This window comes from Filicampus tigris, chromosome 18 (assembly GCF_054856515.1).
Source record: "Filicampus tigris isolate MCC_2025a chromosome 18, RoL_Ftig_1.0, whole genome shotgun sequence".
NCBI classification, from domain to species: domain Eukaryota; kingdom Metazoa; phylum Chordata; class Actinopteri; order Syngnathiformes; family Syngnathidae; genus Filicampus; species Filicampus tigris.
Genome location: NC_141234.1, coordinates 2546750 through 2558732, shown reverse-complemented (window position 1 = coordinate 2558732; position 11983 = coordinate 2546750). Strand labels below are relative to the sequence as shown.

At 45.0% G+C, this 11983-nt stretch overlaps 1 protein-coding gene across 2 annotated transcripts; it reads right to left on the bottom strand.

Moving 5' to 3' along the window:
- Positions 1 to 3132: 3132 nt before the first annotated feature.
- ints8 (integrator complex subunit 8) lies at positions 3133 to 11691 on the bottom strand. Of its 2 annotated transcripts, none has more exons than XM_086015231.1 (28): positions 11637 to 11691; positions 10936 to 11074; positions 10684 to 10858; positions 10345 to 10485; positions 10197 to 10268; positions 10062 to 10113; positions 9776 to 9958; positions 9572 to 9679; positions 9349 to 9501; positions 8857 to 8957; positions 8637 to 8778; positions 8298 to 8368; positions 8050 to 8225; positions 7858 to 7988; positions 7655 to 7765; positions 7270 to 7474; positions 7073 to 7194; positions 6814 to 6998; positions 6658 to 6691; positions 6517 to 6576; positions 6359 to 6420; positions 5601 to 5719; positions 5423 to 5526; positions 5284 to 5334; positions 4983 to 5056; positions 4838 to 4902; positions 4708 to 4751; positions 3133 to 3400 (listed from the first exon to the last, which is right to left on the bottom strand). In XM_086015231.1, the coding sequence occupies exons 1-28, from the start codon at positions 11658 to 11660 to the stop codon at positions 3284 to 3286; spliced, it is 3021 nt and encodes a 1006-aa protein (XP_085871357.1). In that variant the 5' UTR covers positions 11661 to 11691; the 3' UTR covers positions 3133 to 3283. The 2 variants fall into 2 exon arrangements, with proteins under 2 accessions (XP_085871357.1, XP_085871358.1); XM_086015232.1 differs by having other exon boundaries at positions 11540 to 11687.
- Between the last annotated feature and the right edge of the window lie 292 nt (positions 11692 to 11983).

The window sequence follows — 11983 nt, the reverse complement described above, 5'->3', positions numbered from 1 at the left end:
GTATGAGGGAACTATTTTGCGCAAGTTGCTAACGTCTGGGCAAATACATCATCGCCACGCTGCAGTTTAAAGCCTTAAAAGCTCAAAAGAGAGTTTGTTGATTTGAAGGCCCAAAACAAATGGCGCGTACTTGGCACAGCTTTCTCCACAACAGCTGCAGTGCATGAGCGTACAGCTCATATGACCTTAAAATAATAACGCTGCAGTTTTTTTTTTCACAAAAATCAGATTCATTTCTTTTCATCAATGTTAGATTTTTTTTTCCTCGTCACCAAAAGCAGACCTTACCTCCTGTGAAGCATGCAGCTTGCTGTTTTTTTCCCCATCTGCTTGGGTCGAGGCAATGTGGAGGGAATTCTGAACAGTTCCAAAAAGCAGTTAGTGTCAGCACAAAACATGAAGGCTTCTTCAAGAAAGCATACAAATGTCAAGAAAAGCCTACTAGAACAAGTGAAATCCATTTGGGGTTAATGAGAGGCACTTTGAATGACGCCAGGTGTGCCCAGACTCCCGTTTAACAATTTGTTTGAAAGTGACTGTTTAACTCTGAACACTGTCGCATACAGTACAGTTTATAAAAGGGTGTGCACATTTGTGCAACCACATTATTTCTTTTCTTTTTTTTTTTTTTTTAAACTTCCACCTCTTGAACAGATGAAAAGAAACCGAGTTGTACAGGATATAGCTCACATTAATGGTGGAAAAAGTTTCCCCCAAACCTGACATTCGAACAAGGTTGTGCAGACTTTTTATATCCACTGTACATGAGTGTAGAATTTTCAGGGTGTGTTCTTCATCTAGTTGTTGCGCGGGCGCATCCAGGCCTCGCCGGCTGGGCGGCGAGTTCAAAAGTTGAACGCGGGTCGGCTTGTCGACTCGCGGAGGCCCCCAAGGCTCCCAAGAAGGCCCCTAATCCTTTTGTGTGTAACTGATTTCATGAACAAAGTGAAAACACCAGCTTGATCTTTTAATCCCTGCAGCGCTACCAGCTACTTGAAGAGTGCTCCTCGGTCACGTCCACCCCAAACCGTCTCCCCCCACTCTTCTTCTTTGGGATGATCACTCGCCATAAATCCATGCTCAGTTGCCATTTTGTATCTTAAAACATTTGCGCTTATCAGTCAGTGCCGATAGAATCAAACAAACCGCTAGAGGAGGATTGGTAATAGATCATGCCGCATACTTCTCAGTGGAATCCGTGTGTGTGTGTGTGTGTGTGTGTGTGAGTGTGTGTGTGTGTTGCGGCATGTGAAAGAGATTTTCATAAGGAGATCTGCTGGTTAATTCGCCGTTCATCTGCACGCACGCACGTACACGCACGCAGCTCAAGACTACATTTGACACTCGTTTATAGGCTTCTTAAATCTTTGCCTACTTTTGTCCCTTGTTCATCTGCCCCAATCACTACAACCCCCGTGAACCCCCCCCACCACACACACATACACACTGTCCTCACATTCGCAATTTTGTATTTATCTTTTTAAACAAATAGCCAATTCTGTTGTTTATTAACTCTGTAACGCAAACTCGCTTGACGACGAGCAGCGGTTTGGCAGCGAACAATTCTCGTTTATTGACACTCCCTCTCAACAGAAAACAACCACATGGCTTTGTCTGAAAGAAGCCAGTTTAGCTTAATGCTAAAAAACAATGCAAAATGACAGACGGGCTAATGAGCAGCATCAGCGTCGCAACACAACTGCAGACACATAATACAATACTCACAGATAATAATTCTTTATCCTCTGCGAAGGAATGGCTACTTTTACTGCATCTTGTACTGCCCCCAGGTGGCCAATGCGTGCACGCCGGAAGAGGCAGCACAATGTCCACTGAATTGAAGTAAAAAAAAAAAAAAGTGGCAACAACGGTTTAACTCGTTAAGAGTCTGTTATGTCATTACCATGTTTTCATAAAGGACAATATTATTGAGTTATATTTTTAAGATTAGAAAAACATTACAAAAATGTGTGTTTTGGGGGCGGAAGACGCAATTACGATTATTGGTTTTTCCATTCGTTTCAATGGGGAAAGATTTGTAAATGTTTAAAGTTACGTACCTCAAGGCACACCACGCTCGTTGACTTTTATAGCTTGAATTTAGAATTTCACCTGTAAATATAGGACAATCGTCCGTCAATAATGACGGCGCATTCCATTCCATCGCTCACACAAATGTGCTAAATACTGTAGAATGAGAATTGAATGAAAGTGAACAATCGTTGTCTATGGTTGATGAGAAGACTTTTTAGAGTACTTGTACACTATTTTTAAGACCTACATTTTCACACAAAATAAACAGTAGAAAAGGCCTCAACTCTTCCAGGGATAGAATTTTTAATCCAATCTTGGAGCCCCACCTAGTGGTGAAATTCCACCTTTTTATTTACATTTTGTGTCAAATACAACATACTATTAAAACTGTAATGGAGGGTCTCCATCATAATTGTGGACATGTGGTAGCCTAGAGTTCAAGTCAAACAGATGATTACGAATGCCTTTTTTTTTTTTTTTTTTTTTTTTAAGAGTTGTTATTTTTAGGGAAGGATAAAAGCACTTTCTGTGGTTGACATATTGAATTTATCCTGCAAATTAGATTTTAAAAAATGTCATGGATACCGTTGAAGATGTGCAGACTTGCAGTGCTCCACCACCATTATTGTCCGCATGTGTGATCTGTTTGGCGTCTGCCTGGAGAGCAGCAACAAAGTCTGTCAAGGCCTGGAAGGGTTCACGGCTGCTCCGTGCCACTGGGGGACTTCAAAACAATACATTGTGAGCATCTTTTTTGTGTGTGTGTGTGTTTTTTTTTTATTATTTTTTTTTAAGATCGACACGACATTGATGGGTCGGCCGCAAAATGCAAAAACATATCACGTTTCTCAAATGCAAAACAACAAAAGAGCCACACGCGGGAATAAAAGAATGATGCTGGGAAAAATTGCGAAAGGCTCGTTTTGGACCGCAGGTGTGAGGCAGAGATCGCTACAGATGCGTTTTTTTCGAGACAGTTTTGCTCAGATCATTTAGATCATCAATTACAGAAAGGAGAAATGTTGATGTCCCGCTGAGCGTATTTCACTTCTTTTTTTTTTTTTTTTTTTTTTCAATAAAAAAAAAAAAAACAAATGAAATTTTTTTTTACTTATTTATTTGGTTTTCATCAAAAAGAAAAATCAACTGTTTTCAGCCGATATTAAACGATCTTATATCGGCCAATTAAATCGGCCAGCCGATTATTCAGTTGGAGTTATTAGTTGTAGCACAACGTGAAAAGCGGGAGTCAGAAATACAGCTTTGCCATGGCCTGCAGGAACTTCTTCTTGCGCTTCTGCGCCGCCAGCTGCAGAACCTCCTCGGGGTTGCTCGTGTTCAGCTCGGCCTGACCGATGGCTTTTATCTGGAACAGAGACGTTTCATTGGGAACGCCTGCACGTTTATACATCTTGAATTGAATGATTTTCCACAGTGAAAATGTGCCATTGAAATGAAGAAAAATCAAAGTTTAAAGCTGATTATTCCCACTGGTCAAATTAATGAATGTGAAATCTTAAATTTGACACCCAAAAACATGACAAAACAAGAAATATTGGTTTGTTTGTGACTTAATTTTGTGAGCAAGCAGACGTACCCAATAATCAGGTAAATTTAGTCTTGTTAATTACAGTTTACGTAATTTCTTTCTCGGTGGGGGACAGGAGGATGTTGGCCAGGCTGTCATCAATGCTGGGCAACCCGGACCACCCCCTCCAGGGCACCCTAACAGCACTCCACAGCACCTTCAGTGACAGACTGTTACACCCTCGCTGTGCAAAGGAGAGATTCCGCCGTTCCTTCTTGCCTGCTGCTGTCAGACTCTTTAACAAGAACATTGTGTAGTCTCTACAAACTGGCGGTCATTAGTGCAATTGTGCAGTCCTGCACCTGAGCTCGTATCGTGCAATACCCAATATTCCCCACTACTGTAATACCGTGCAATACTCAACATTCCCCACTACTGTTAGTCTAGTTTTATTTTTATCCAATGCTGTTCCTTACATTTCACTGCAGCACTGTCACTTAGAGTATTTTTTCCTCTGTACTATGTACAGGCCGAAATGAGTGTTCCTCATATTTTTTATGTAGATGTAGGTTGGTGTGTATACACATGTGTATATACACATGTTACTGCGTATATCTACATAAGTTTGATTCTAAATGTTTGCCGTCAATGTTATACATTAATGGCCACATTATGCCGCCGCCCCTGTGTGACCTATATCTTTGCTACTGTAACAATGAAAATTTCCCCACTGTGGGATCAATAAAGGCATTCTTATTCTTATTCTTATTCTTATTCTGCTAATTGATCTCAATTTGCAATAAATCATATTTATGTAAAAGTGGATATAAAGTCTACACACCCCTGTTCGAATGCCAGGTTTTTGTGTTACAAAAAAAGGAAAGAACATCAATCATTTTCAAAATTTTTCCGTAACAACTTCTTTGAAAAAAAATAAAATAAAATATAACACAATATAAGAGCCATCATATATTTAAAAATATATTTTAGAGAGGAAGTAAAAAAATGTTTTTTTTTAAATAAAAAAACTGCATCAAAATTATTTATTTTGGTCTCATTTTTTTTGTATGACAAAAACTTGTCATTTCAACACTGGAGTGTGTACGTGTAACCTTTTCATACCAAGTGATGTTGATGCTTCTTACCGCTATTTGTCTCTTTTCCGCTTCACCGCGCTTGTGATGGATGTCTGATCACAGTCAAGGTTACATTAAAAAAATAAATAAATAAAGCAATACAGTGTGAATTTAAAGCGGACCTTTTGAGTAAGGATACGCGTGAGGTATTCCAAGATGGTGACATCCCAGATGTAGTCGTAGAAGGAGTCCATGGCGTCGTGACTGCATCCAAGGACACAAACAAGGTCATGGTGGAGTTGTTGTGTACCTTGGTGGTCAAGGTTGTGTGGAACAAGACGTACCTGTTCTGCTCTTGGAGTGCTTTGAACGCTGTCATGTAGTCCACCTCCCTCAGGAACTGGCACAGGACAGCCACCTGCGACACGACACTCGTTTTTAAAGTACTTGAAAAAAAAAAAAATAGAACAGCTGTAGCTCAACAAAGTGCTGGAGATGAAGAAAAATCAAACATTGCATAAAACAAACCAACAACAAAATTAAAAACAATAAAAAGGAATAGCAATAACAAATACAGTAGATAAAACTTGGCTTTTTAATACTCTTTGATATGTGCTGTGGACTATTAGTGTGATCTTGTGTGACCTGTGTGTGGCAGTTCATCATGGAGCAGCATTTGATCATCCTCTTCAGAACCTGCGTGGAATGTTTGAATACAATGAGGAGAGGTTAAAGGGAACACACACACACACACACGTCCAATCCTTGTAATCCGCGCACCCACCTGGTCCGTGTAGACGTCAGGCGGCACGGCTTTGGTGAAGAAATCCGACGAGACGCCGCCGGCCTGGAGGTACAAGTTGAGGGCGGCCGAGTACTGATTGGTTGCTGCGAGGCCAACACCACACGACGCGGGAGTTAGTGTTGGTGATAGTTAATGTTGTGGAAGGGCGTCGCGTTACCAAAGTAGATGTCAGCCTGCGTGATGAGCCACGATTGATTGTTGGGGTTCAGCGTGAGGGCGTAGGTCACCAGCTCCTTCACCGTCACGGCCACCGCCTCCACGTCCACCGCCTGGATGCTACACAACACACATATTGGAGTGAACTAAAAATAACAAAATATAAAATTAAAAAAATATTTTCATTAATGAAATAAAATTAAAAAAACAATACTGATTAAAAAAAAAAAGAAAACTAACCGAAACTACAGCTTGTTTATAATCGTAACTCCAACTATAATTGTAGCAAAAACGCCTTTTGTTTTCGTTTGTCAATTAATATCAAACATGAGTTTTCGGGGTTCATTTTTCATTCATTATTATTTTGGTATTGGCATTTTAAATGTATTTATTTCGGTATGGAGAAGGATGGTCAAACAGTCATTTGAGACTTGTAGTTTACTTAACTTTTTTTTAAATTTTGCACTCGACAAATACTCCAAGTATTCCAAAAAAAACTAAAACTAAAAAAAACTGCTTCAATGAAGCATTTTGGAAAAAATAAAAAGTAATAAAAAAATAACAAAGCTGCTCTAAAAACTCATTCAAACTAACTGAATTTTAAATCGGCCAAAACGAAACAAGAACAAACGACAATGAAAAATCCTAAACAAAACAACCCTGGAAAAAACGTACATAGGGGCAGACAGACATACAGTACACACATGAAGAGAGAGACATACATGTACAGACACACACAAGTGTACAAAGAAGTGTTACTTGGGCAGAGACGCCGGCCAGATGGAGAGGTGCTCGGCCGTCACTTCGTTGACGATGTCGTCCTGCGGGGGGCGACAAAGCCTCAAATCAATATTTCGACAGAAGAATTAAGAAGAAGAAGAAGAAGAAGCAGAAGAAGAAGAGGCGCTGTGGCGCACCCGGACGATGCTGTGCAGCCTGACGAAGAGCGAGATCAACGTGGTCAGCACCAGCGGCTCCTGAGGCCCAAACCCGACGTCACGTCAGCAACGCCGCGTCATCAACAGCAACATTTGTTCTTTCTTTCATGATGTACTCACTCTGATCTTCTTGACGAACGTTACGAATTTACTCCTGGAAGGACAAACGACCACAAGAGAAGACGTCGACATTTTGCGCAATTCATTATCGGTTATCCATTTCTCATCGTTGCCGAGGCAACGCTTTGGCGGGGCGAACTTTCGGGGCGTCTGCACCTGTGCAGGATCCCCATGGAGGAGTCTCGGTGCTTGATGAGTGCCACGCGTCCGTCGTTGCTCCGCTTGTGCTGGACGGAGACGCTGCAGATCTGCACCACGGCGTCCCAAAGCTCCTTGGCCGTGCGCCGGCTCTCTTTGGGGCCCGGCAGCTCCTTGCATGTGGACGCCAGCAGCTGGCCCAGCTGCGGGACGCATCATTTATTTATTTTTAACTTTAGTTGCCGAAAAACACTTGATAAAGACGTGGCGGCGTCACCTTGACGTAAGGGCTGTTGATGACAGCCGAGGGCGGCACCTGTAGCGTCAAGTAGTCGTTCTCCCTCCAGTTCAACATGAAGGCCACGCACTCCTCGCCAACCACCTGACGCAGGGGAAGATCTGCGCACACGCACACACGCGGCATTAGAGCGCCACCATCCCGACCCGGCGGCGGCCCGGCGGTGCAAAACTCGCCGCGTATCCTCATCTCCAGGTATCCGCGCACTCTGCTGACGAGGTCGGGCGGCGGCCTCTCCTTGCTGCCGTCGGCCGCCGCCGTCTCGTGGGCTCGCACCTCCATCAGCAGCAGCTCGTTGAGCATCACCTGACGCAGACGCGGCGAGAACTCCGTCACCAGCTCCAGGCAGGCCGAGAACAGCTGCCGCGCGTGCAGGAAGTCCTGAGAGGGGACCACGCCACGATACCGTGTCACCCGATGACGTGGCGCTACAACCTTGCGCTAAGATGTCGGACTGTTAACAGAGGATTTGCAAACTGCGCCATGACGACCGGAACTGAGCGCTACGTGGCAACGAGACAATGATGTCATCATGGCGCAATGTGATGACATCAGCCTTACCCTCACGGCTATGCAGTGGAGGCCTTTCGCCATGAGGATGTAAACCAGGTCTTTGGTTAAGTTGTCTTTGATGGCCAGGATCACGTTGATGTAGTCCGGCGGAACTTCCCACTAAAAAGAACGAAAGAAAGAAATTGTGAAAGCCGATTTTGTTGTTTTCCCAGTGTCCTTGAAGGCAGCACGAGTCGGTGTACAGCGTCTACCTTGCTGTTGACTCTCCAGAAGGGTCTGTCCGCCATGTCGTGGAGCTCGTTGAGGATCTGCCTGATCCTTCGCGGGTCCAAGGAGAGGATGAGCTGCTGCTCCAGCTGCCCGACGCTCACACTGGCCGACGCTGCGCAAGAACCAGGCCGTTAGCGACGCGGCCTTCCCGCCCAGCGAGGGCGTGCGCTTACCCGGGATGTCGTAGAAGGAGGGCAGCGGCTTGGCGCTGAGGTTGACGGCGGCCGAGCGCTTCCGCATCTGCTCCACCAGCAGCTTCCTCTCCTCCTCCCTCAGGAGCTCGGTGAAGAGCTTGTGAGAGGACACCACGAAGACCAGGGACAGCTCCTCCAGGCTTTCGCAGAGGGTGCTGCGGGGCGGACAACAGAAATGCTGGGACACACTTACACTGGACATGATGAGCAGCATTGACGCGACTCACTGCATGAAGGTAGCCATGTTCTTTCTTGATGCTTCGGACGAACGCTCTTTCTCCAGGGACCGCGTGCACACCTGCAAGATGGATTGATGTTTTTTAACAATAAGTCCAACAAAATATTTTATGAGCGAAATGAATACATTTTAATGAACTATCTTTACTGGGGGCCGGATTAAAGAACGTCCGTCTGGTGTTCAGAATTCACCAAACGAGGTCCACAGTTTTTTTCTTACGTACACAAGAAAATTTGTATTGATTGCAAAACATAACAGTGATAACTTGGGTCATTATAACCACGATTCTAACTTTTCCTACCATTGTACCTCCCAAAATGGCAGTTACCTCTAAAATGAAGTCCACCAGGCGCTTGCTGGGCTTCATGAGCAGCTGCTGGAAGCGCACGCCGAGCACTTCGCCCTCCAGGGCGTCACGCACAGCGTTGCACACGCACAGCTGGTGGCACACCTCGTCCAGGCCCGCCTCGCTGCGTGACGCGGTCTTGTGATTTTAATTGCGACCGATGCGGATACGTGCTAGATAAACGCAGGACGTGTTCTCTCACCCTTGCTGGGCCTTGTACAAGACCTCCCTGAGAACGGAGCGTCTGAAGTGCTTGGGCAAAGTGTGGCTGATGTTGTCCTTGATGAACGCTTCCACCACGGCCTGCGACAGGGACAGGCGACATTTAATACGATGGTAGTGTGACCGGGGGGCAGTATAATGAATGGATACTGTGCGTATACTGTACACACAAAAAAGGGGGGTCACAACTGCTCAATAAGTTATGTTTGTGGTTTTCCGCAGAGGATAAAGAATATATGACTGTGAGAATTGTTCTCTCCGTTGCTTAAAGGGCTACAACAGCTCAGCATTGATGCTACTTTCTTCAGCCCGCCAATGCCGTTTTGCATAGTGTGTTAGCATTAAGCTAACTCTCGCCAGACAAAGTTATGTGGTCATTCAAAAAATAAAATGAGAGCAGTAAACACAACTGGGTGGCCGAGCGAGGGTCATAAAAGCCTAGTAGAACATCTGAACTTTACTTAGTGGTCACCTGGTAACTGCGGGCGCCGAGAAGCCCGTTGATTTGGTCGTAGTGTGTCGTCTGAGAGTCGCACGAGTCGCAGTCGCCGGTCAGAGCCTTGCAGGCGTTCCAGTAGCCGGCCAAGCGCTCCTCGTCCAGGTGGACGTGCACCGTGGAGTCCAGCTAAAAAGACAAAGATAAATGAGAGGACATGAAACTCAGTCGGGGGGGCCTAATGTGAGTGAGGTTATACCTTCTTCAAGAGCTCCTTTGTCTGCCTGAAGTGGTCTCTGGCTTTCTCAAAGGCCGGCTGGTCCGTGCAGCCTTGCTGGAAGAAAATGGCGCCCAAGTCGTAGTGAACCTAGAAAGACCAGAAGGCGGACCCCGTTAAAGCAGTGATGCCCAACCAATGGGCCTTGGTTCAATACGGGTTGAGGAGCACCGCGCTCAAGTCCACCTGGCAGTGCAGCTCGTTGGCGCTGATGCGGAGGCCCGCCGTGGACGACTCGGTCTCGCCGTTGGCAGCAGCTGTGTCGGCGGCCAGCAGGTCCAGAGTCCTCATGGTGTGCACGTAGAAGTCCTTCTTCAGACGCAGCGCCCCCGCCAGGACACTGATGGAGTCGCTGGACTGCTCCTTTAACTGGATGCACAAAAATGGCACTCATGTGACCAATGTAATTCATTACGACATTTCCTGTTCTTTTAAGAGCCTTGTAAGACTTTTTAATTCGATGTTTACGCACCACACTGAGGATGTTGTCCGTCATCTCTTTTTCCTGCTGCACAACACTCAGCCTGCGGAAAAGCGCACATAAATTCAGATCTGTGTGGAGATCTAGTTATGGTCGAAACGCGCCCCATTGGGAGAAAAAACTTGCATGTTCATCTGGTGCGGCCCCGGTTTGTTCTGTTTCTCCGGAAAGCTGCTCAGTACGATGGTTCTGATGGCCCTGGAAAGCAGGAAGAGCTCTTCATCCTGGCATTCCTTCAATGTGTGATTTTACAGTGAATCTTTTTTTGTCTTACCAGCGGTTGTAGATGAGGACGGCCATGGCGGTGGTGGGCGGCAGCGTGGACAGATCCAGGTCCACGTGTTTGACGCCCGCCGGCACTTTGCTCACGCACAGCAGCTCGTTCAGCAGCATGTTCAACACGGGGATGGTCAAGCTGACAAGAAGACAATATCTTTATATTTTCAAATCTTAACGTTAAATCCTTGACTTTATTATACTGCCTCCTGGTGTCCAAGGCGCTCAACCCAGAAAGAGCAGCACAATGCCCATTAAATTGAGGCATAAAATGTTGGTACAAAAAGTTAAAAAAAAAAAAAACATTACAAATATTTTGCTGATTTTTATGCCACACCCTTTTTCCAGTGCATCCAGATCCCACTTCATGTACGCTGCCACTTTGAGCGCCAGCAGCTTCAAGGTGCGGTTCCTGCGGTTGTCAACGGGAGGCTGCACCTGATTCTGCTCGTTCACCGAAGGCTTGGACGCCTGCTCCAGGAACTGGATAACGAGCTGCACCCCCGTCGGGTCTGGGGAGGCGCAAGGGTATCATCATTGCCGCGTTGGACAACACCATCCAAAGATTGTTTATATGCTGAGCTCTCACCGGGGTTGGACTTTTGCAGGTGATTCTCCAGCAGGGATGCATCTAAGAGGAACTCGAACCAGGAAGTCTGTAGCGGCGTGCTGGGCCGGCTGCTCGTCACGGCGGCGACCCGGTCGGCCGCTTCCGCGCTCATCCTCCCCTGGTGAACGCAAATCAATATTTGATTAATGAAAATGTTAATAAATAAATACATCAATTAAAATAACACACAAAGTGTTTGGGTTTTTTTGACAGCAAGTTTTGGGGGTGTCTCATGGTTTCCAAACATGGCCAACAAAGCTCTAATTAAACAGTAAAGGCATATTTATGTGTAAAACGATGTGCAAGAAACGCATTTCTATTACAAATCTGTTCAAGAAACAATTGTAGACATGGTACTATTAATGAAGCGAGCTAGCTAGTTTGTTATTATGTGCCGTGGCAGCCCAACCAGGCGGGGTTTTGTGGGTCAGCATTCGAAGTGCAGTGATGTGTAACGCCGCAAACGTTGGAAGGAATCAAGCGCACCCCTCCAGACTCAGTTATGTTTCATTTACGGTTCATTTTCTCGCTACCTGACAAACTTTACAGACCGGCGCGCTAACCGGAAAGTGAATTATCTTACCTTGGTGGGTTAACAATTAACTAGAACAACATAGGTGTAAATACGCTCAAAGTGGGCCTAAATGTTGGGAGAGCAACATGGGACTGCTGTTTCTCACGTAATTGATTCTGAACATCGCCATTGCGTCGCTTCGATTTCCGGTTCCGGTTCTTCTTCGGGAAGGAGCATACTGCGCCACGTTTTGCGCATATTTATAGCGCCTTAAAATCAAATTAAAATATTTCTAATTTTTACTGTATTATTACACATTTACATGTAATTGCTATTTTAGTAACATCATAGATAAAGCTGTGAATTTATAAAGTTATTTTAATGTCTTTAATTCCGCTTTCAGTGTGTAAAATCTAAATATTTACCATATACATGTAATATCTTAATCTTATTTACATTTAAATTTATTTAAATTCTTCTTGATTCTGCTGTATTATATTAAAACAAGCGTTT